General features: G+C 41.7%; 1 protein-coding gene across 1 annotated transcript in view; it reads left to right on the top strand.

The window, feature by feature from the left end:
• The window catches only part of LOC112252236 (transmembrane protein 117), a 95,047-nt gene that overhangs the window by 27,688 nt on the left and 40,783 nt on the right, over window positions 1-26,576 (top strand). Inside the window, exon 3 of the mRNA XM_024423299.2 lies at window positions 18,737-18,869. Coding sequence (XP_024279067.2) covers window positions 18,737-18,869 — 133 coding nt within the window. The remainder of the gene's footprint in view (window positions 1-18,736; window positions 18,870-26,576) is intronic.

The raw sequence follows: 26,576 nt of genomic DNA, 5'->3' as shown, positions 1-26,576 counted from the left end.
AACGTTACAGTCTCTGATGTCCCTCTGGAATGCTACCCTTGCTCGGATTTCATCAACCTTGTTGTCAAGAGACTGGACATTGGCGAGAAGTATGCTAGGGAGTGGTGCGTGATGTGCCCGTCTCCGGAGTCTGACCAGAAGACCGCTTCGTTTCCCTCTTTTACAAAGTCGTTTTTTTGGGTCGCCGGCTGGGATCCATTCCGTTGTCCTGGTGAAAGGCAGAACACAGGATCCGCTTCGCGAAAGTCATATTCTTGGTCGTACTGATGGTGAGTTGACGCTGCTCTTATATTCAGTAGTAAATAAACCGCAATTTACGAATGCATCAACTGTTTTTAGTCTGCAGTAATAAAGGCTATATATATATTTTGTTGTTGTTAGAACAGACTCTCTGGTACATGTATTTATTTAGTGTTGTTTACACTGTTACAATTAGTCAAAATAATAATAATATTGTAATCTAACAGCAACTGTTTGGCACATTATAATACTTACGCAACACTTGCCCCTGTATCCTCCTTTTTTTAATCTCCAGTCTTCCACAGATCTGACTGCCCATTTACCCTCCCGAGCAACCAGGAAACATTTGCCTGTTTCGAGGTACTTTTTAATGTCCTCCGCATCCATTTTGCTGTGGACATTACTGTGTTCCGAGTTTGTTGTAACCAATTTATTGATGTGATTATAATAGGCTATAGGTCAGGCCCTATTGGTCACATGTTACGGTGACCATATTACCACCACATGGAACATTTGCGCTTATAGCCTACCGCCATGTGCGCATTGCTGCACTTATAATGTGAAGAAATAGTCTAATGGTTTATCAACATTTTAATCTAATTGGCATAGTGGTCAAAGGCACCACATCGCAGTTCTAGCTGTGTCACTAGAGAACCTGGTTAGAGTCCAGGCTCTGTCACAGCCGGCCGCGACTGGGAAACCCATGGGGCGGTGCACAGTTGGCCCAGTGTCGTCTGGGTTTGGGGAGGGTTTGGCCGGCAGGAATGTCCCATCGCGCACTAGCGACTGCTGTCGCAATGCAGGCTTATACGGTCGCCAGGTGTACGGGGATTCCTCCAACGCTTTGGTGCGGCTGGCTTCCAGGTTAAGCGGGCGTTGTGTCAAGAAGCAGTGCGGCTTGGCTGGGTTGTGTTTCGGAGGATGCACAACTCTCAATTTTCGCCTCTCCCTATTCCATACGGGAGTTGCAGCGATGGGACAGGACTGTACCTACTAATTGGACACCACGAAAAATATTATTATAATTTAAAAAGATAATCATTAAAATTTTAAAATCTAAACATTCTGATCTGTTGCATCAGCCTCATTGCTTTAAAAAATATATATGCTAGAGGTTGGATTAATTTGGGATTTATCGCATCCCACAACTTTCTCAGACTACGTTTGGAATATTTATTTCTCGCACTGAAGGACAAGTTGACCAATAGAATAGGTTAACTTTTGTACTGTGGGGGTTAGTAGATTGACAGAGGCTTGTGCGTTTTGCTGTTCTTTAGGCTTACTCATCTTGTTGGCCGAGGAAAAGTAAATGTGGACAGTTCTCAATTTGAAGTAGTGTTTTTTACATTGGATAAAAGTAAAGACTCAGAGCTATAAAATGGTATATCATATACTACATTTGAGGAACAATGGGAAAGTAATTCTGCTTTGAAAGTTGATAAACTGGTAACCTCACTTTTGAGAAAGTGGCCCTTGAATGTTTTGGTACCTACTGGAGAACTCTTTATTTGTCTACACCCATTCAGCATCGTTCACACCCTTTTAAGCTTTATCCCCACCCATCTCTTTAAGAATTCACATGTGAGGCTATGTACTAAACAATCAAATATTTCAAGTCTAAAGGCTGGCTTATACTACGGGTTGGTTCTGGGCTTTTCTAAACTCAGAGCGTTGTCAGATTGGCCGTTTGTAAATTCAGAGTGTTTTGCTCTCAGAGCGCACACTGGACACTCTGGCCGAAAAGTAGGGTTGATCTGAGCGTTCTGACCTAATAACAGCAGTCAAGCACCCAAGCTAACTGGCTAATGTTGGCTAGCTACTTCCAGACACAAATGAGAGAACAGCTCACTCTGACCATTTTACTGCAGAGCTGGTTTATGTTATCCAGAGCGATGGTGACTGCAGCTGTGCTGCTGGCAAAAATGTAATTACACTTTTTTGCCAATGTTTACTGACACCAGCCATTTTCAACGGGTGTTGAGCGTTCGTAAATTCGACAGTTATTCTGCGCTCTGGCACACTCAGACGAGAGTTCTCTGAAATCAGAGTAGATAGACGTAGCTGGTAAATTCGTTCTGGCTATCAACAGTTGTCGCAGTCGACATCATAAACATTCTATTGAAATGGTTACTTGCATAGTGGAGTCTTTTGTTTAGACATGTAGCTAGTTAGTGTTGGGGATGAATCCGAATTAGTTGGGTAACATAGATAAGATGTTTTATTTTCATAATATGCTTGTGAGATACTTGTCATTAGAATGTATCTATTCGGACTATTGGGTTGGCAGTTTGCAGTTATCCTTTCTCTGCTAGGGCTCAGTTACTTGGGGCCCAGAGAGGGGAGAGGTTAGGCTTGTCTTATCTGTGAATGTGTCTGTAACTATTCCTAAACCATGAGAAGGGATGGCGTTATTAATGGGGAACCAGTTAGTTGGCTCCACAATGTCTGTACACCAGTCACTCCCTACTTTTCCCATTTGGGGGAAGAGTATGGCAGTGTCTGGAACTATTGTATGTCCACTCTGATGTTGCCCTTCTCTTGACCTAGTATAAGACCTAGAGGCTCACTCTCCTCCTTGAGCTTGTCCAGGAGGGGGTGTATTTGAGATGGGAGTATCTAGAATTGACAATTGATATATGCCATTGGATGAGGTAATGTTTTGGTAATATGAAGTACCAAGAACGAGATTAGAACCTTGTCTTAGAGAGCAAACTAAATGATAATTTATAGCTAATGCTGTCTGGCTATGGGATACTCCTCTCAAGTAAAAGTCTTCCTTTGTGCAGTTTTCCTAAGAACTGAGAGGGGTGGATCTTTGCTATAAAAGAACTCAGTTGCCATTATGTTGACACTCTCAGAATTCATTTATAGACATTGAATTGATCTGAGTCAAAGAGCTATGGTGAAGCTCATATGATTAAAATATGAAGTTTAAAGTATAACTCTGACTTGTGTGTGGTTTGTAAACTCTCCTTTCACTTAGTAATACAGGAAATTACCACGACATTAGCTAAACAATCAATCATAATCCCAACTCATAACGTTACTAACCTGCATGAATCTGTACATAGCTAACCAACCAGGTTCAATGTTAGCTAGCTAACATTATGCTATAACTATCAATGAAAAGGGCTCTGAGATACGAATAATATTACAACACAGATCATACACGTAACGTTATATAGCTAGCCAGCCAGCTAATGTTAGCTAGCTAGCTAACAGTAGAATTTCTGACTTTCTGACTAAATTAGAAACGTGTAATATCTGAAAATGTAGCTAGCTAGACTCTTTTACCCGTATACATGGATGGATGCTTCTCCCTCTGTCACGGATGCCATGGTTGTCCTTAGTTTGAAGATGTAATCTGGAGACAGGTGTTTTATACAACACAGCCTTCTGTGTGATCTCTTTTATTTGCAATCAAACCCAACAATTTTCTCCATCTCCTTAACAATCATACTCTAATTTCACTGATTTCAAAACTCGGTCCTCCAAAAAGTGGAGAGCAATGCTTATGCAGTTCCACTATGTGATATCTTTTTTTTTTAAAAGCTGCTTTAGAAAAGATTACCTACACATACTGGAAAGCTCATATTATAGACAGAAGCGCGCTACATGGCAGACCAATCCGAGCTCATCTCTCGGCATGTCCAGCCTATTCATTATCTCAGCTAATCATGGCTAGCGGGAAGGTTTCTGTCTTTTTCCATGGCTAAACCAACTAGGCTCGTAATTTAACAATTTTATTCATATTTACAGATGACATACAAGTTTGTTATTAAGGCAAATGAGAGTTCACATGTTCCAGAAGGCATTTTTGCCCCAAAAACGTTCATACGTTCAAATGGTGCTCCTGTGATGTAGTGACGCGGGTTTCCTGAAACAATTCACATTTTGGTGTTACAGCTTGAATTTAAAATGGATACAAATTTAGATTTTGTGTCACTGATCTACAATACACCATAATGTTAAAGTGGAATATTTGTTTGTGTTTTTTTCCCCTCTCAAATGAATTAAAAATGAAAAGCTGAAATGTCTTCAGTCAAAAAGTATTCAATCCCTTTTTTATGGCAACCCTAAATAAGTTCAGTAGTAAAAATGTGCTTAACAAATCACATAAGTTGCATGGACTCATTCTGTGTTGAGTAATAGTGGTTAACATACTTTTTTTAATGATTACCCCATCTCTGTACCCCACACATACAATTGCAGTTAATTCTGAAAGTATTCACACCCCTTGATTTTCCCCCTATTTTGTTGTGTTACAGGCTGAATTTAAAATGGATTAAATTGCGATTTTCTGTCAATGGCCTACACACAATACCCCATAATGTCAAAGCGGAATTATGTTGTTAGAAACTTTTACAAATTAATAAAACATGGGGGTTTGGGGGTTTCCAAAGCTTCACAAAGAAGGGCACCTATTGGTAGATGGGTAATAATAAAAATAGGAGACATTGAATATCCCTTTGAGCATGGTGAAGTTATTAATTACACTTTGGATGGTGTATCAATACACCCAGTCACTACAAAGATGCAGGCGTCTTTCCTAACTCGGTTGCCGGAGAGGATGGAAACCACTCAGGTTTTTCACCATAAGGGCAATGGTGATTTAAAACATTTACAGAGCTTAATGGTTGTGATATGAGAAAATTGAGGATAGATCAAGAACATTGTAGTTACTCAACAATACTAACCTAAATGACAGAGTGAAAAGAGTGAAGCCTGTACTGATGTAAAAATATTCCAAACATGCATCCGGTTTGCAACAAGGCACTAAAGTAATACTGCAAAAACGGTGGCAAAGAAATTAACTTTAACAAATCCAACACCACACATCACTGAGTACCACTCTTCATATTTTCAAGCATGATAGTGGCTGCATCATGTTGTGGGTTCACTATAACATGATGCAGGATAATAACCCAAATCACTAGGCCAAATATACACTGGAGTTGCTAACCAAGATAACATTGAATATTCCTGAGTAGCCTAGTTACACTTAAATCGCCTTGAAAATATATGGCAAGATTTGAAAATGGCTGTCTAACAACCAACTTGACAAAGCTTGTGTGCAAAGCTCTTAGAGACTTACCCAGATAGACTCACAGCTGTAATAGCTGCCAAAGGTTGATCTTCCCATCTAGGAAGGAGAAGCTGTCATCATTAAAATATGGGGATTCTATAAGGGGAATATTGGTAGCAAACTTGAGGACATTTTGCTCTGTTGAGTTAATTTCCTTATTTATTTCTAGACAGATGTAAAATGCTTCTGTTTTGACTAATTTAATAGAGTGGGTTAGGTCTGATTTATACCAAGTTAGCATACCCCCAGAGACTCTTCCCTGTTTCACACCTGGTACAGTAGTTTGGTGGATGGGACTACCAGCTCTCTGTAACCTAGATGGCAACCGGTGGGTCCGTCTCCTCTATACCATGATTATTGTAGGATGACAATGTCTGTATTTCCAATTTACTTGATGAAGTCTGGGTTCCTGCTCGTTCGGCCAAAGATAGATGACCTAAGACCTTGTATATTCCAGGATGAGATAGCAAAATGACATAATTAAAATAAATTATCAATATTTAAATATTTGATTTGGTTGGGCAAGGAGGTACGTTAGGTGTGCCAGGCCCACTAACGCCTGCACATAACACCGGCCCTTAATATGTGTCTTATTAGATCATCAAATAAAACGATCAAACTATTTTGTAGTTTACTAAATGAATTGAATTGAATAAAGCTGACTATAATAGAAGGCCCTTTCCACTGTCAGCCCTCCACCTCTACCCTCCTGCTACGCCTGCAGCATAGCGCCCTGTGGTGGCCCCTCCTGAGGGCCTGCAGTCTCCTCTGGAACCTGTCACTGGCCAGGATGTACAGCATGGGGTCCAGGCAGCTACTCACGCTGCACATGGCCTCGAAGAACTCATAGGAGGCATAGAGGACGTGCACGTTGGCGGGAGTTACCTGGTCGTGGATCCTCATGAACACCAGGGTCATGATCATGACGTGGTAGGGCACGAAGGACACCACGAACACCAGCAGGGCAGCGGTGATGAGCAGCAGGGGTTTCCCCACCCACTGACACCCGCCACAACCCCTTCTCTTTCCCCTGGGCATTCCTCGTAACACCCTCACTGTCATCACATAGAAGGCTAGCATGACACTGAATGGCAGGGCAAAGCCCACCAGAGTCCTGATGATGGAAATGGTTTTGACATAGACGAATGGACCCTGGATGTGGTCCATGCACACAGTCACATTCTCCGGTCTTTGGATAGCGAAGTTCAAGAAGAGTTCAGGGATGGAGCCCAAGAAGAGGAAGACCCAGACGCAGGTGGAGCAGAGCTTGGCTTTGCCTACGTCCCACCACCGGCGGGAGCTGATTGGGTGCACGGTGCCGGCGTAGCGATCGAAGCTGATCAGAGTGAGGAAGAGAATGCTACCGTAGATGTTGATGTTGAAGAAGATCTTCTTGAGTTGGAAGAAGGTCTGGATGTCCTTGAGGAAGGGCCTCTGGAGGCTGAAGTAGATGGTGAAGGGCAAGGTGAGGATCCAGGCGGAGTCACACATGGCCAGGTTGAGTAGGAACACATTGCTGGTGGACAGACTACGTGTCCTCCTGAAGCAGGTGTAGTTGAACAGCGCCGCCACGTTACCCAGGATGCCCAGGGGAAGGGTGAAGGTGAAGAGAACGAGGAGGACATAGCAGTACCAATGGCCGTTCTTAAACTGGCTACAGAATGCTTCCGACTGGTTTAGTGGCAGGAACGGTACTGTGGGGGTGGGAAAAGACAATAGACAGCCACTTAAAAACATATTGATTTCAAACAGCTTGCATTTACCCCAAAACATGACCTCTGTTGTTGTGGGATGGGGACATTTACAAGATCACTTAATACAGTATAAAAACATAATCAAGGGTAGCCTTTCATGCCATATATAATTACATGCATTTCAGTTGATCCACATCAAGGTTATTCTAGCCAAGGTTCAGCCAGGATATATCATTATCATTAAATCAGGTAGAGTCCCCTGCCTGCCTGTCTCCAAACCTTCTCAACCCCATCCACCCCCTCAGTCCTGCTGTGACCAGTCACCAGGAATTGACAGCCTGGCTATTGTACTGTATGTGCTGAGAATAATGAGCCCTGGATTTCACTGTTGATCTATTACCTTCAATATGGAAACGTGCTGTTTGCTTTCAATCAAGACTGGCCATGTATGCAAAGGTTACATGAACTTTTATCACATTTCAACATAGTGTCTGTGACGCTGAGAGTGACAGGATAGTTTTTTCACTCGATTTTTAGAGATGTAAAGACAAATTCTGAACTTTATACACATGGAATGTCCTAAATGTGTTATTAAGTATTTTTTGTGGACATTTAGCATTTTCTGTCATCCTTCTCATCACAAAACTTTACAAACATACTGATAAGCATTTAGCAAATTAATACTATACCCATTCAAAAGACCACATTCGGTGCATCAAAGCTGGGACTGAGAGATTGATAAACAGTTTTTATCTCCAGGCCATCAGACTGTTAAACATTCACCACTAGCCGGCCTCCGTCTAGTACCCTACAGTGAACCTTAGTCACTGTTACTAGCCGGCTACCACCCGGTACTCTACGCTGCACCTTAGCGACTGCTGCCCTATGTACATAGTCATTGAACACTGGTCACTTTAATAATGTTTACACTAATTTACCCACTTTATATGTATATACTGTATTCATGCCTCATCATATATAGCTACTTCAGTATACAGCTTTTCTGTTCATATACTGTCCATACTGTCTATATACACCATTATTTGTATATATATTTATATACATTATACAGTATGTATATATATTTATATTCCGGACTCTGACATTGATCGTTCTGATATTTCTTAATATCTTATTTTTAAAAATCATAATCAATTGGATTATGTGTGTATTGTTATTGTATTACTAGATATTACTGCACTGTTGGAGCTAGAAACATAAGCATTTTGCTGCACCTGCGATAAGATCTGTAAATCTGTGTACGTGACCAAAAAACTTTACACCAATAACACAATAAATAATGTTTTGATGGCCACAAACTACTGTCACTGCTCAAAAATATATGTATGAATGTATCTGTACAGGTATACACCATGATGTGTCAGTGAATCATAATATGGGTGTGAAATAATGAATGAGGAGCTGTTCTTACCCTGTTTAATAAACAGCGAGTTATTGATGAGCAGTTGTATCATGATGACAGGAGAGACAGTGTTCGGGTCTCAGGTCTCACTCACTCATTCTGTCACTCACTCAATCATTCTGTCACTCACTTAGTTGAACACCTCCACCAGCTGTGTACTTCTCATCAGTCTGGGGCTGAGGCTGGTGACAGTTTGCCTGTCTGTGTGTGCCGCCCATTGTGCGTGTGTGTGTTTTTGATTGATTGCCTGCTCCAGTTTGCCCATGTGTGTTTGTATTTTAGCTGTCTGGCATCAACGTTCCTGCTTGCATGCTTGTTGTCAGAAAAAGATTGGAGGGTTTTTTGTCTTTTTCAAATTCTGTTTTTGTGCCATGACCTTTGTTTAATGTTCATTATCATTTATTATTCCACTGATTTGCTAGAATTAAACAGGGGTAACCAACGTGGTCATGCACATATCACATTTAACGATTTCCACATTTACATGATGGTCAATATTAATGCTGTATAATTAAAAAAGGGCCCCCTTTTCAATTCTGTTGTACTATCACTATATCACCACTAGATGGAAACAACCACACATTTTACAATTTTGATGGAAGCTGTAGTGGCCAAGAGTCAGTCTCAAAATTGAATCAAATTGTATTTGTCACATGCTTCGTAGACAACAGGTGTAGACCAACAGTGAACTGCTTACTTACGGGTCCTTTTCCAACAATGCAGAGTTAAAGATAAGATAAAAAATAGAAATTGTGACGAGGAATAAATACACAGTGAATAACGAACAAAAATAAGAGTAAAAATAAGATGGCTATGTAAAGGGAGTACAAGTACCAAGTCGATATGCAGGGGTACGAGGTAATTGAAGTAGCTATGGACGGCAACAGGATTGATAATAGACAGTAGCAGCAGTGCGTGTGTGTGTGGCGTCAGTATGCAAGTGTGTGCATGTTATGTGTGTGTGGGCGTTAGTAGTATGTGTGTGTTGGGGTGTCAGTGTAAGTATGTGTGGGTAGTGTGTGTCCAGTGTGTGTGCATAGAGTCAGTGAAAGAGAGTTGATGCAAAATAGAGTAAATGCAGTAGGTCCGGGTAGCCATTTGATTAGCTACAGTGCCTTGCGAAAGTATTCGGCCCCCTTGAACTTTGCGACCTTTTGCCACATTTCAGGCTTCAAACATAAAGATATAAAACTTTATTTTTTTGTGAAGAATCAACAACAAGTGGGACACAATCATGAAGTGGAACGACATTTATTGGATATTTCAAACTTTTTTAACAAATCAAAAACTGAAAAATTGGGCGTGCAAAATTATTCAGCCCCCTTAAGTTAATACTTTGTAGCGCCACCTTTTGCTGCGATTACAGCTGTAAGTCGCTTGGGGTATGTCTCTATCAGTTTTGCACATCGAGAGACTGAAATTTTTTCCCATTCCTCCTTGCAAAACAGCTCGAGCTCAGTGAGGTTGGATGGAGAGCATTTGTGAACAGCAGTTTTCAGTTCTTTCCACAGATTCTCGATTGGATTCAGGTCTGGACTTTGACTTGGCCATTCTAACACCTGGATATGTTTATTTTTGAACCATTCCATTGTAGATTTTGCTTTATGTTTTGGATCATTGTCTTGTTGGAAGACAAATCTCCATCCCAGTCTCAGGTCTTTTGCAGACTCCATCAGGTTTTCTTCCAGAATGGTCCTGTATTTGGCTCCATCCATCTTCCCATCAATTTTAACCATCTTCCCTGTCCCTGCTGAAGAAAAGCAGGCCCAAACCATGATGCTGCCACCACCATGTTTGACAGCGGGGATGGTGTGTTTAGGGTGATGAGCTGTGTTGCTTTTACGCCAAACATAACGTTTTGCATTGTTGCCAAAAAGTTCAATTTTGGTTTCATCTGACCAGAGCACCTTCTTCCACATGTTTGGTGTGTCTCCCAGGTGGCTTGTGGCAAACTTTAAACGATACTTTTTATGGATATCTTTAAGAAATGGCTTTCTTCTTGCCACTCTTCCATAAAGGCCAGATTTGTGCAATATACGACTGATTGTTGTCCTATGGACAGAGTCTCCCACCTCAGCTGTAGATCTCTGCAGTTCATCCAGAGTGATCATGGGTCTCTTTGCTCCTTGGGATGTTTAAAGCTTGGGAAATCTTTTTGTATCCAAATCCGGCTTTAAACTTCTTCACAACAGTATTTCGGACCTGCCTGGTGTGTTCCTTGTTCTTCATGATGCTCTCTGCGCTTTTAACGGACCTCTGAGACTATCACAGTGCAGGTGCATAAATACGGAGACTTGATTACACACAGGTGGATTGTATTTATCATCATTAGTCATTGGATCATTCAGAGATCCTCACTGAACTTCTGGAGAGAGTTTGCTGCACTGAAAGTAAAGGGGCTGAACAATTTTGCACGCCCAATTTTTCAGTTTTTGATTTGTTAAAAAAGTTTGAAATATCCAATAAATGTCGTTCCACTTCATGATTGTGTCCCACTTGTTGCTGATTCTTCACAAAAAAATACAGTTTTATATCTTTATGTTTGAAGCCTGAAATGTGGCAAAAGGTCGCAAAGTTCAAGGGGGCCGAATACTTTCGCAAGGCACTGTATTTAGCAGTCTTGTTTAGAAGTCGTATGGCTTGGGGGGGAGAAGCTGTTCAGGGTCCTGTTCGTTCCAGACTTTATGCACTGGTACTGCTTGCCATATAGTAGCAGAGAGAACCGTCTGTGGCTTGGGTGGCTGGAGTCTTTGACCATTTTTTGGGCCTTCCTCTAACACTACCTGATATAGAGGTCCTGGATGGCAGGGGGCTCGGTCCCAGTGATTTACTGGGCCATATGCACTATACTCTGTAGCGCCTTGCGGCCGCATGCCAAGCAGTTGCCATACAGTACCAAGCAGTGAACCAGTCTGACTCTTCAAGATGCCCCAGATGGTACAGCTGTAGAACTTTTGGAGGATCTGAGGACTGTCATAACTCTCCCGTGTGAATCCAAAGATCAGGTTACAATGGATCACATCTACCAGATCCCTCTCACCTGCAGAGGGGAGGAGGGATTGATGTAGGGGTTTTGTGACACCTCACGCCCAGTTGTAAATTGTAAATAAATTGGTCTTTAGTAGTGGTGATTGGAATGTTCCTTTGTTAAAGAGGCATTTTGCCGCCCAAAAACTCTAATGTCCACAAGTGAACACTGGGACAATATTTCTAACATCTGAATGTGGGGAAGAGAGAGATGGTCTATGGAAAACTAATGTTGATTTTGTGATGTCATTAAAAATGGTATAAACATTTTGACAAAAATATTGTAACTTGAACAGTATACACACTGGATATGTCAGGTTTTCGTCCTTACGCGTAGGAAATATCAAGATGATGATCATATTTATGAATTTGATTTTGAGATATGAATTTGAATATGAATATGAATATGAATATGAATTTGATTTTAGTTTTTAAACGAGATCACAGTTTTGATGATACATTGCCCAGTAAATGGCCATGCTCGAGGGAGCTCAAAGAGTGTGTCAGCATGATGGAAACGCCCCCTTTTTGCCAGTAAATAAAGGATGAGTTGAGAATTAACATATCAGACCAGAAGGACTCTAGCTGCAGCCTAGATCTCCATTGGTTAAGACGATGTGAAGACGGCAAAGTAGCCTCTCTAGCAATCAATGTTACGGCTGAGTAGCTGTTCTAAGTACTGTATCTAAGAAAGTGAATTTAAATAGGACCACCCTATTACTCTCTTCAAATCCTCATCAACTACACTGCTCTCATCACCCCACTGGGGATCATCGACACAGCTGATTAGCTGTGTTCAGAGGACCCCTCTTCCTGGGAATGAAAGTAAACAATACCCTGTTAGTCTGCTTCAGACTACAGGACAAGAACATTGTGACCTCTTGTGTACAATCAGAGCCTTACACTTAAGAGCTCGGGAGAAGGCCAACGGAACCCTTTTCACAAAGGCATGGGTCCAAAAGAGAGAAACGACGAAGGAAGACATCCAAACACGTAAATACATTCATTACTTTGTCGTGTCTTTGGCTATGCCGGATTAAGTGATATGACATGCTATTCTATAAAATCCTTTCTCCGTAATTAATATTACCCGATTGAGCTAATCATGTAAATGTAATTAACTAGAGAGTCGGGGCACCAAGAAATAATATTTATAGAGCTTTTATCTTCCCGAATAAACTCTTAAAGACCTAGTAATATTTTACATCAATAGCAGTCAATATTAATCGGCACCTTCATTCAGTCTCATCTGAAAGTTGTAAATTCTTGGTTATCTTCACGAACCCTGGCTAACAAGTTGAATCAGCAATACAAAATTGGGTTTAATTATTTATTTACTATATACCTACCTAATCACACAGAATTACATATACAAAGAATGAATCATACCTTGATTACAAATTACGTCATAAAGGAAAACGTCCCTAGCGGGCGGAACAGATATGACAGCTGGTTACACAAAAGAAAAGGGGATGGTTTTGAGTGAAAGAGCGGGAAGACTGAGGGACAAAGGGAGAAGCTGTGCTATCGTATGCATTCTAAATTACCACCCATTTGGAAAAGGAAAATGCAATAAATATTTACTCTGAGCTGCGCTTCGGTAGGTTGGTGGTAGATGGCCAAACCGAGTCCTTTGTCCTTTGAAGAATGTCTCTGGTGGTCAATTGTATACATTGTAGTAACGTCGTTGTGCCCATGATTTTGGAATGAGATGTTCGACAGGCAGATGTCCACATACTTTTGGTCATGTAGTGTAGATCACAAATCCAGTAAGGCTACATAAGAAACACTTTAAAAAGCAATGAGTCTGATGCAACAGATCAGAACGTTTAGCTTACAATGTTGATAAACTACTATTTCTTCACATTATAAGCGCAGCATTGCGCACACGGCAGTAGGCTACTTGCAAATATTCATTCCATAATGCAATTAGTGGGACAATGCACATGCAAGTGATTTCATGTGACAGATAAAAAATATGTGTCCGAAATTTAGAAAGCGAGGATATCTAATTGGCTACTTTGAAGCAAGTTAATTGGCTACTTTGAACAATTAAGTTTATTTTTTGAAAAGGCATTGCCTACTGCCTCCAGCTTATTGCAAACTGCTGATGAAGTTTGAGATGCTGCAGCAGCTGCTTTTGCATAGTCTGACAGATTTTCCGCTCAACGTCGCTGTATCTGAATGCTGTACGCGTGTGATAAATAAGATACATAACGGATATGCTTTACCCTACACACATGCCAATTTAATGCTGCTAAAGTATTTTTTTTTATAGGCTAATGGAAACCCTGTCCTGTATTGACGCTTCGCCTGTTTGTTAATTTGTCGGAGGGCGTAGCGGGAATTCTTATAAGCGTCCGGCTTAGTTTTCCGCTCCTTGAAAGCAGTAGCTTTAGGCTTTAGCTCAATGCAGATATTGCCTGTAATCCATGGCATCTGGTTGGGATATGTATGTACGGTCACTGTGGGGATGACGTCGTCAATACACTTATCAATGCACTCATCAGCCAGTGACTGATGTGGTAAACTCCTCAATGCCATCGGATGAATCCAGGAACATATTCCAGGCTGTGCTAGCGAAACAGTCCTGTAGCTTAGCCTCCGCTTCATCGGACCACTTCCGAATTGAGCATGTCACCGGTACTTCCTGTTATAGTTTTTGCTTGTAAGCAGGAATCAGGAGGATAGACTTATGGTCATATTTGCCAAATGGAGGGCGAGGGAGAGCTTTGTATCCATCTAGAGTTTTTTTCCCTCTAGTTGCACAGATGACATGCTGGTAGAAATGAAGTAAAACTGAGTTTTCCTGCAGTAAAATCACCAGCCACTAGAAGAACTGCCTCTGGATGAGCGTTTTCTTGTTGGCTTATGGCCCTATATAGCTCGCTGAGTGCGGTCTTAATGTCAGCATTGGTTTATGGTGATAAATAGCCAGCTACTGAAAATTGTTTGCTTGAGTGTGTAGGTTTAAGTGTATGTGCCTGTGTGTGTGCGTGGCTGTGTGCGTGTGTGTGTCCAGCCTGGCTGAATGGTGTAGAAGGTGTTCATGAATCACTCGTTATCAGGCCTACACTGATTGGCTCCGAGAGGCTTTCCACCGTGTTCGCTGCCTGGGCTGGCCACTTTAAGAGTCAGATCTGCCTATACTATGCAGGCTGCACCTAGATCAGAGCTAGGGCTCACTGGCACTGTAATTAAATTAATCCACACTGACCAATTCAATTATGGAGCTGTGATGAATCTCGAAAAACCACAATCCAGACAACTTTACAACTGTTTGAATGGGGTTGAACACAATTTGGTTTCAGGGAATGTAGCAAATTTAATCTCTTCCTTCAGTATAATGGTACAGTATGTCACCACTGCTTTGTTGTATCTTACATAGTACATGGTGCATTGAGTAGTGGAGACCTCAATTTGTCTTCTGTATAAAGGCTGTTTAAGAATGCATTTCAGTATGAAAACCCAAACACACACACAGTGTCTGTACACCTGAAGGGAGATCATGGATATCTTTATTATGGATGTAAAACAGCATTGGAGGACTCCATCTCTCTGATGCCGTCTCAGCGGCTTTGGTTTTATTAGGGAGAATGAGGCGAGCGAGCTGAAATTGAACAGCATGTTAGGCACTCAGAGAGAGGGAGCCTTTGGCCTTGTGGTAATGGGAAAATAAACGGAGCATTGGGGTCCTGCCTTTGTGGCTGCTACTGCGTCTGGACACAACACTACAATGCAGCTACACTACACTACACTACACTACACTACACTACACTACACAACACAACACCCCTCCCAGGGGCTGCACCTCTTAGGGAGACTGGGGCAGACCAAAATAAAGAGTTTTCTCTGAGAGAAGCAGGCTGCTGGTACTGGGTTGGCACTGGCTGAGGTTTCTGAGGAGGAACCAGAAGCCTGCTGTGTGTGTTAGTAACACCTATATTTTAGAGGGGCCTCCCGGTGGGGAGAGAGGACTTGGGGTCAGGGCCACTGACATGGCATTGTACTGTACTGTATGAGCACTGAGCAGCAGGAGTGAGATCAAAATTGTGGTATACACTAGCCATAGTCTGATTGTACATCCCCAAAGAAAATCACATTTTCTGTTTTGCAGTTTCATTAGCTTAAGCCACTACTCATGCAACAGGTTTATGTTCAGAGTTGTCATACGGATTATATTGCCTGGTTTGAATTTATTCATATTATTGCCATGCAACATTTCATCTGAAATAGATGGCTGTCAAAATGAAACAAGCCTTTTAGGCTCTGCACTTACTTTAGTCTTTTATGGGCAATGCAATCCATGGATTAGCTAAACAGATGGATTCATTCAAATTCTAAAATAACAATGCTGTAATGGAACTCAGTGTCTTCATAAACTGTGTAGAGGATCTCTGGCACCAGAGGCCAGCTGTGATTATGTATTCTGAGCAGAAGGTGGACTGCCTGAATCAATCTCATGCTCTAGCAGAGAGATATTTCCCAGTAATTGAATTCCCAGCCAGAAGAATGGAAAACACCACAGGTCACAAATATCAGCATAATCTATCTAATCATGCTGAACTGTCCTCATGGAACACAATCAAGGCAGCATCAGAGGCTTGGAACACAACAGGGTCTCAGTCAGGTTGCTAAAAATCATGTTACCTGTTTAGACCAAAAAAACAGTGATATACTAAAGAGCACAGACAAGGCATTGTTTCCCCTATATGCATTCAGCAGTGGTGCCTTTGCTACTGCTAAATCGCGGCCACCACTGCAAAAAATAAAATTCTAAAATAAAATGTATAATTATATACAGTACCAGTCAAAAGTTTGGACACACATACTCATTCAAGGGTTTTTCTTTATTTTACTATTTTCTACATTGTAGAATAATAGTGAAGACATCGAAACTATGAAATAACATATATGGAATCATGTAGTAACCAAAAAAGTGTTAAACAATATATATATTTTAGATTTTAGATTTCTCAAAGTAGCCACCCTTTGCCTTGATGGCAGCTTTGCACGCTTTTGGAATTCTCTCAACCAGCTTCATGAAGTAGTCACCTGGAATGCATTTCAATTAACAGGTGTGCCCTGTTCATTTCTGGAATATCTTTCCTTCTTAATGCGTTTGAGCCAATCAGTTGTCTTGTGACAAGGTAGGGGTGGTATACTGAAGATAGCTCTATTTGGTAAAAGTCCAAGTCCATATTATGGCAAGAACAGCTCAAATAAGCAGAAATGACTGCACATCGTTACTTTAAGACATAAAGGGCAGTCAATCCGAAAAAGGTCAAGAACATTAAAAGTTTCTTAACTTCTCTAGGGTAGGGGGGAGCATTGGGAATTTCAGATGAAAAGCGTGCCTAAATTAAACTGCCTGCTACTCAGCCATGAAAGCTAGAATATGCATATAGTAGATTTGTAGATTAGTAGATGTGGATAGAAAACACACTGAAGTATCTAAAACTGTTTGAATGATGTCTGTGAGTATAACAGAACTCATATGGCAGGCAAAAACCTGAGAAAAAATTCAACCAGGAAGTGGGAAATCTGAGGTTTGTAGTTTTTCAACTCTTGGCCTATCGAATACACAGTGTCTATGGGGTCATATTGTACTTCCCAAGGCTTCCACTAGATGTCAACAGTCTTTAGAACCTTGTTTGATGCTTCTATAGTGAAGTGGGGACGAATGAGAGGGGAATGAGTCAGAGGTCTGCCAGAGAGGCAGGAGCTGGCCACGCTCGTTCACATGAGAGTTAGCTTGCGTTCAGGTGCAATTCTGAAGACAAAGGAATTCTCCGGTTGGAACATTATTGAAGATTTATGTTAAAAACATCCTAAAGATTGATTCTATATCGTTTGACATATTTCTACGGACTGTAACGGAACTTTTGGACTTTTCGTCTGATCCTAGTGATCGCGCGACATGAATTTGGAATACTGGGCTAAATGCACAACCAAAAACAAGGTATTTGGACATAAATGATGGACATTATCGAACAAAACAAACATTTATTGTGAAATTGAGATTCCTGGGAGTGCATTCTGATGAAGATCATCAAAGGTAAGTGAATATTTATAATGCTATTTCTGACTTCTGTTGACTCCAACATGGAGGATATCTGTTTGGCTTGTACTCAGATTATTGCATGGTTTGCTTTTTCCTTCAAGTTTCTTTGAAACCTGACACAGAGGTTGCATTAAGGAGAAGTGGATCTAAAATTCCATGCATAACAGTTGTATCTTTTAGCAATGTTTATTATGAGTATTTCTATAAATTGATGTGGCTCTCTGCAAAATCACCGGAAGTTTTGGAACTACTGAACATAACGCGCCAATGTAAACTCAGATTTTTGGATATAAATATGAACTTTACTGAACAAAACATACATGTATAGTGTAACATGAAGTCCTATGAGTGTCATCTGATGAAGATCATCAAAGGTTAGTGATTCATTTTATCTCTATTGCTGCTTTTTGTGACTCCTGTCTTTGGCTGGGAAAATGGCTGTGTTTTTCTGTGACTTGGCTCTGACCTAACATAATCGTTTGGTGTGCTTTCGTCGTAAAGCCTTTTTGAAATCGGACACTGTGGCTGGAATTACAACAAGTGTATCTTTAAAATAGTGTAAAATACTTGTATGTTTGAGGAATTTTAATTATGGGATTTCTGTTGTTTTGAATTTGGCGCCTTGCAGTTTCACTGGCTGTTGACGAGGTGGGACGCTAACATCAACTGTTCAGAGGAGACCGTGTGACTATCTATCTAATCTATTAATTTTAAATAGTTGATTACTTCTCCTTGCTATTATCATTCACCTGATTGTAAGACCAAACATGTGAAAAAATGACGGGTTTACCTGAGAGGGTTTCCCTGGGCAAGAAAAGGTTGAAGATCCCTGTACTAAGGAGATGCCATTTTAGAACAGTCAGTTCAGTTGGCAAGGTTTATTTCACCAAAATAAATTGCACTGAAATTGGAAGGGAGGATATAGTGCTCCAGAATGGTCTTTTAATGATAATTTCAATGCTTTAAAGGCCGAGTTTCTGACACATGTTTACTTATGTGTATGAACACAGCCTATCATTTCATCCTTGTTTGTTGAGCCCATATTTGCTGGTACAGCAGACACATCTAAAATGGTAGCCTATTCCCTATATAGTGCACAACTTTTGACTAGTGGTCCAGTACACTGACTGAGAGAATATAATGCCCAGTGAATGGACCCTGCCACTGAAAAGGTTTGTTGTCCTCATGCCCTCCTCCTATAGGTCGATATCTGCGTCTGAAAATGTTCCGTGAGGATCACGGCTCCTGGATGACCATGTTCTTCAGCACCATCCTCTTCCTCTTCATCTTCTCACACATCTACAATGTGATCCTTCTAATGGCAGGAAGCATGGGGTAAGCCACCGCTCAATGTCTCATCCTTCTCTCTCATTCTCTCACTGCTGCTTTCATTTGTTAGAGCCTCTGTCTCTCTCAGTCCCATCAATCACCTCAAGACTTTAATTCAGGGGTGGAGGAGATGAAGTTGGGGTGGGTGGGTGGGAGGGAGGGCACCTGAAAGATCACCTTCAGCACCACCATAACTCTTCAATGATGATCAGGGCAGCCATCTTGGTTTATTGACTACATAAAGTCAAGAGTCAAGATAGTTTCCCCTTCCTGCTGTTCTATTGCTTTGCCTAGACTCAATGGGTAACCTGCTGCAGAGCCGTGTCAGTCACACACATCAAGCCAGTGACAGGAATCCATTTTAGCATTTGATGTTTCAGTCAGAGAGAAGCTCCCCGTTAACAACAAACGTTCCCACAACTTTAGAGAACGTACCCTTAAGAGTCCCATTAGCTCATTAACTAATGTTTTTAAAGGAATGTTCCCGTGATGTGCAAGCAATGTTTCCAAGAGACCATTCCCTTAATGTCATAAGATATTAATGTTCTAGATGTTCTAGATTAAACGAGAACATTGCAAGAACATTCATGTGTCCAGTTTTTTGTGGGTTATGAGAATATGTCATCAATGTCCCACCAAAAATACACAGAACGTGGTTGCCATGTTCTCAGAATATAAGATATAAAAATTCTAGACATATATCACGTGTTAGGAGAATATTCCATCAACTTCACATCAAACAAACGCAGAACATGGTTGCTATGTTCTCAGAATATAAGATATTAATGTTTTAGACATGTTTCATGGGAACTGTGCAAGAACATTTGTGTAAAAAAAAAAGTCATTACACATTACACCTCTTGTTACTGTCATTACATCTCTTGTTACTGTTGCTGAACCAATCCAAGGCTCTGATTTGTGGACCACTGATCCAGTCATAGATATTTGTCTGTTGGCAAGGTTAGGTTTGTTAAAATATTAAATAATTAAATAAATAATTAAATATAATAATCCATTTTGAATTCAGGCTGTAACAATGAAATGTGGAATAAGTCAAGCACACAGTGCTTTTAACATAGTGTTTTCAACTTAGTGCCTTCAGAACATATTCATACCCCTTGACTTATTCCACATTTTGTTGTGTTACAGCCTGAAAATGTAAATAGATTAAATGTATGTTTTTCCTCACCCATCCACACCCAGTACCCATAATGACAAAGTTGTAAGAAATGGTTTTGTTTTACAAATTTTGTGAAAATGAAATACAGAAATACCTCATTTACATACAGTTGAAGTCGGAAGTTTACATACACTTCGGTTGGAGTCATTAAAACTTGTTTTTCAACTACTCCACAAATTTCTTGTTAACAAACTATAGTTTTAGCAAGTTGGTTAGGACATCTATTTTGTGCATGACACAAGTAATTTTTCCAACAATTGTTTACAGACAGATTAGATTTCACTTATAATTCACTGTATCACAATTCGAGTGGGTCAGAAGTACACTAAGGTGACTGTGCCTTTAAACAGCTTTGAAAATTTCAGATTTTCCAGAGATGTCATGGCTTTAGAAGCTTCCGATAGGCTAATTGACATCATTTGAGTCAATTTGAGGTGTACCTGTGGATGTATTTCAAGGCCTACCTTCAAATTCAGTGCCACGTTGGCAGGGATTACAGCTCTGAGTCTTTCTGGTTAAGTCTCTTCTGGTTAAGAGCTTTCTACACCTGGATTGTGCAACATTTGCCCATTATTATTTTCAAAATTCTTCAAGCTCTGTCAAGTTGGTTGTTGATCATTGCTAGACAACCATTTTCAGGTCTTGCAATAGATTTAAGTCAAAACTATAACAGCCACTCAGGAACATTCACTGTCTCCTTGGTAAGCAACTCCAGTTTAGACTTGGCCTTGTGTTTTAGGTTATTGTCCTGATGAAAGGTGAATTCATCTCCCAGTGTCTGGTGGAAAGCAGACTAAACCAGGTTTTCCTCTACGATTTTGCCTGTGTGTGGCGGCATTCTGGTTATTTTTTATTCTGAAAAAACTCCCCAGTCCTTAACAATTACAAGCATATGCATTACATGATGCAGCCACCAGTATACTTGAAAATATGGAGAGTGGTACTCAGTAATGTGCTGTATTGGATTTGCCCCAAACATAACACTATGGAGGTGGAGGCACCAGACGGACCGCTCAACACGGGAATCCTCACGGGCCAGTTTGGGACGGCCCAGTTAGAAGACCCCAACCTCCAGAACATGAGGGGCCAGGTGATTGCGGTGGATGGTGCACTATTACCCGGGGTAAGTGAGTGGCGCTACCCCCACTTTGCCATCAAGCATAATTTATTGTATCAGGTAGTAAAGCACAATGGGAAGTCAAAAGACTTGTTACTCATACCCAGCCAGTATCTTAGGACTGTCTTGCAGCTCGCCCCCACACCCACCTGCTCGGGGCACACCTGGGGATGTAGAAAACCAGGGAGCAGATCGGGAATCGGTTCCACTGTCCCGGAGTCAAGAGTGCCATTGTGGACTACTGCCGTACCTGCCCGGAGTGCCAGATCACAGATATATTATAGAAACCCTTTGGTTCCCTTGCCCATTATAGGGGTGCCGTTTGAGCGGGTGGAGATGGATCTGGTGGGTCCGTATGTAAAGACCGCGAGGGGACACCAAATACATCTTGGTAATCGTAGATTACGCTACCTGATATCCGGAGGCGATCCCATTACGCACGGCGGCAGCAACTGTTATTGCGCGAGAGCTCTTCCATTTATTCAACCGGGTGGGTATTCCGCGGGAAATTCTGTAGGACCGTGTCTCGTGTAATGAAAGTGGTCTGCAATCTTTTACGAATCAACCAAATGAGGACCAGTGTGTACCATCCACAAACGGATGGGCTAGTCGAACATTTCAATAAGTCTCTAAAACAGATGCTGAAGAATGTCATCGAGAGAGACGGGAAGAAACTGGGACCAGCTGCTGCCCTACCTGATGTTATTGGTGCGCGAGGTACCCCAAGCGTCCACTGGGTTCTCCTCATTTGAGCTCCTGTATGGCCATCGGCCCCACGGACTTCTGGATCTAGCCAACGGAGAGCAAATTCCTGGCTACGTGGCATGGGCCCTATGATATTGTCGAGCGGGATAGGCAACGTCAATTATAAGGTCGGCCAACCAGGGTGGAGAAAACCCCTCCAACTTTACCATGTGAACCTTCTGAAGAAGTGGCACACACTAGAGGCGCTGTGCGCAATGTGGACCCAGGCACAGCAGAATCCGCCCTCTGTCGAAGTCTCCATGGGGTAAGACCTCAGCCCGACCTAACGACAAGCGCTCTGAGAGTTGGTCCAGCGGAATACGGCCTTGTTCTCCGAGGTGCCAGGGAGCACGGATCTCGTGGAACATCACATCTACACAAAAGTGTGTAAACGGCCATACCGGATACCAGAATCCCGGAGGACGGTGGTCTAGCGGGAAGTGACGATAATGCTAACGATGGGGGTACTGGAGGACTCCCACACTGAGTGGTCTAGCCCTGTTGTGCTGTTACCGAAACCGGACAGAACCGTCCGCTTCTGCAACGACTTCTGGGAACGAGGTCAGTAAATTTGACGCAAACCCCATGCCCCGGGTGGACGAACTGATCAACCGCTTGGGGAAGGCAAGATACGTCAGCACCCTGAATCTGACGAAGGGGTAATGACAGGTGCCACTGCCAGCAGTCTCCCGGGAGAAGATGGCTTTCTCACAATTCCTGGAAGCTAAAAATGTCCCCTTTTCTTCCATGGCCTGCATACTGACCAGACGTGTCACCCATTGATCCTGGTTGGGACGCCCTGGATCGACGTGGATGACAGCGTGTTCCAGTTCCCATCAATATCCAGCAACTTCGCACAGCCATTGAAGAGGAGTGGGACAACATTCCACAAACCACAATCAACAGACTGATCAACGCTGCATGAGGCAAATGGTGGTCACACCAGATACTGACTGGTTTTCTGATTCATGCTCCTACTTTTTTAAGGTATCTGTGACCAACAGATGCTAATCTGTATTCCTAGTCATGTGAAATCCATAGATTATGGCATAATGAATTTATTTGAATTGACTTGAGTTCCTTATATGAACTGTAACTCAGTAAAATCTTTGAAATTGTTGCATGTTGCGTTTTTATTTTGTGTAGGTTCGTTTTGTGGAGTAACTACAATGTTGTGGATCCATCCTCAGTTTTCTCCTATCACAGCCATTAAACTCGAACTGTTACTTTCACTATTGGCCTCATGGTGAAAACCCTGAGCGGTTTCCATCCTCTCCGGCAACTGTTAGGAAGGATGTCTGTACCTTTGTAGTGACGGGGTATATTGACACACACAAAGGTTAATTAATAACTTTTTTTTTACCCATCAACCTACATCGCCTCACAGTGGAGGTGTCATAATACGCATAAAACCTAGCCGTCAAACAGTGAAATGGTTCCAATCATTTTTCTACCGTTAATTTGTATAGGTCTACAAAATTCAAAATTCAAATCAATTTATAACATTTTTGACATGCGTTTTTCTGGATGTTTTTGTTGTTATTCTGTCTCTCACTGTTCAAATAAACCTACCATTAAAATTATAGACGGATCATTTCTTTGTCAGTGGACAAATGTACAAAATCAGCAGGGGATCAAATACTTTCTCCCTCACTGTATATGTATATATCACATTTACATAAGTATTCAGACCCTTTACTCAGTAATTTGTTGAAGCACCTTTGGCAGTGATTACAGCCTTGAGTCTTCTTGGTTATGACGCTACAGGCTTGACGCTGCTGTATTTGGGGAGTTTCTCCCATTCTTCTCTGCAGGTCTTCTCAAGCTCTGTCAGGTTGGCTGGGGAGCCTCACTGCACAGCTATTTTAAGGTTTCTCCAGAGATGTTCGATCGGGTTCAAGTCTGGGCTCTGGCTGGGCCACTCAAGGACATTCAGAGAAGCCACTGCTGCATTGTCTTGGCTGTGTGCTTCGGGTCATTGTCCTGTTGGAAGGTGAACCTTTGCCCCAGTCTAAGGTCTTGAGCGCTTTGGAGCAGGTTTTCATCAAGGATCTCTCTGTATTTTGCTCCGTTCATCATTCCCTGGATCCTGACTAGTCTCCCAGTCCCTGCCGCTGAAAAACATCCACACAGCATGACTCTGCCACAACCATGCTTCAACGTAGGGATGGTCCCAGGTTTCCTCCAGATATGACGCTTGGCATTCAGGCCAGAGAATCTTGTTTCTCATGGTCTGGGACTCTTTAGGTGCCTTTTTGGCAATTTGCTGTCATGTGCCTTTTACTGAGGAGTGGCTTCCGTCTGGCCACTCTACCATAATGGCCTGATTGGTGGAGTGCTTCAGAGATGGTTGTCCTTCTGGAAGGTTCTCCCATCTCCACAGAGGAACTCTGGAGCTCTGTCAGAGCGTCCATCGGGTTCTTGATCACCTCCCTAACCAAGGCCCTTCTCCCCTGATTGCTCAGTTTGGCGGCCAACTATAGGAAGAGTCTTGGTAGTTGTAAACTTTTTCTATTTAAGAATAATGAAGGACACTGTGTTCTTGGGGACCTTCAGTGCTCCAGACATGTTTTCGTACCCTTCACCAGATCTGTGCCTCGACAGAATCCTGTCTCTGACCTTTACGGACAATTCCTTCGACCTCATGGCTTTGTTTTTGCTCTGACAAGCACTGTCAACTGTGGAACCTTAAATAGAAAGGTGTATGCCTTTGCAAATCATGTCCAGTCACTTGAATTTACCACAGATGGACTCCAATCAAGTTGTAAAAACATCTCAAGGGTGATCAATGGAAACAGGTTGCACCTGAGCTCAATTTTGATTATCATAGAAAAGGGTCTGAATACTTATGTAAATAAGGTATTTCTGTTTTTGTTTTTTTGTATACATTTGCAAAATAAAAAACAATTAACTGTTATTACCTGTTCATTATGGGGTCCTGTGTGTAGATTGCTGAGAAAAAGCATTAATTTAATACATTTTAGAATAAGGCTGTATAAGGCTGTACTTAATAAAATATGGAAAAAGTCAAGGGGTCAGAATACTTTCCGAATGCACTGTATGTGATTACATTGTGCATGGTCATTTATACAGTAATTATTATTCAACATTTTGTCACCTGGGATTTGAACTCACAACCTCTTAGTTCACGAAGTTTCCCGATCTTCCAGGTAATCAGACTGTTCTTTTATCATTTGTTTCATTTACTAATTTTAGATACTTGTACTAATTGTAGAACAGGTAATCAGACTGTTCTTTTATCATTTGTTTTATTTACTAATTGTAGATATGTTAGGGCTTTCTGTATAGTTGTCTAATGCCGATGGGGCATATTAACCTGTTATAATGATAGTCCTGAAAATCTAGTGTACTTTTACCATAGCTGAGATTTACTTCAAATTGCATTCACCCTATTTCTTACTCATCAAGTTGTTCCAGATCTACACACATACCTAGGGTTAGGGTTGCTTCTGGACAGGGCAAAACTACACTGGCCTGATAAGCACATGCACTAGAGATATCCCTTATTGGGTATTGAGTATCCATCCAGCTGCAAGGTCAAGGGCTTGTGATTTACCATGTGTTTGTTTTGGTTGTAAAACATTAAAATTAAATTACGTATTGCAAACATGCTGTCAGTGGAAGTAGACTGGGCAGGTTAATAGCTAGTGGTAAGGTGTTGTTGTTCTATACAGGGGAGGGTGATATGCTTGTATAATCTGTCAAACTGGCCAGAGCTGTGACAGTGACATCCATCATGCCCGCTCTTTCTGTTTGGCAGGAGGAAGGGAAACGCAAAGATGCATGGCTGAACGGAGCAGCCGGTCCGCTGAGACGATAAATGTTACCCTCTACCACTCTCCCATTTCATGCTTTACCAAAATAGTGCCTGTACTGCCTTCAGCAAATCAAATCAAATTGTATTTGTCACATGCACCAAATACAACAGGTATTACAGTGAAATGCTTATTTACAAGCCTTTAACCTACAGTGCAGTTTTAAGAAAAATAAGTGTTAAGTAAAAAATAGATAGGTAAAAATAAAAAAAATTTAGTTAAAGAGCAGCAGTAAAATAACAGTGGCGAGGCTATATACAGTGAGTACCAGTACAGAGTCAATGTGCGGGGGCACAGGTTAGTCGAGGTAATTGAGGTAATATGTGCATGTAGGTAGAGTTAAAGTGACTATGCATAGATAAACAGAGAGTAGCAGCTGCATTAAAAAAGGAGGGGGGGTAGCCATTTCATTAGCTGTTCAGAAGTCTTATAGCTTGAGGGTAGCAGTTGTTTAGAAGCCTTTTGAACTTAGACTTGGTGCTCCGGTACCGCTTCTCGTGCAGTAGCAGTAGGAGAACAGTCTATGACTAGGGTGGTTGGGGTCTTTGTCAATTTTTGGTGCCTTCCTCTGATACTGCCTGGTATAGGGGTCCTGGGTGGCAGGAAGCTTGGCCCCAGTGAAGTACTGGGCCATACGCACTACCCTTTGTAGTGCCTTGCAGTCAGAGCCCGAGCTGTTGCCATGGTGTTGATGTGAGCCATGACCAGCTTTTCAAAGCACTTCATGGCTACAGACGTGAGTGCTACGGGGCGGTATCATTTAGGCAAGTTACCTTAGTGTTCTTTGGCACGGGGACTATGGTGATCTGCTTGAAACATGTAGGTATTACAGACTC

This window comes from Oncorhynchus tshawytscha, linkage group LG06, assembly GCF_018296145.1.
Source record: "Oncorhynchus tshawytscha isolate Ot180627B linkage group LG06, Otsh_v2.0, whole genome shotgun sequence".
Taxonomy (NCBI): Eukaryota; Metazoa; Chordata; class Actinopteri; order Salmoniformes; family Salmonidae; genus Oncorhynchus; species Oncorhynchus tshawytscha.
This window is presented reverse-complemented; position numbering and strand designations above follow the sequence as displayed.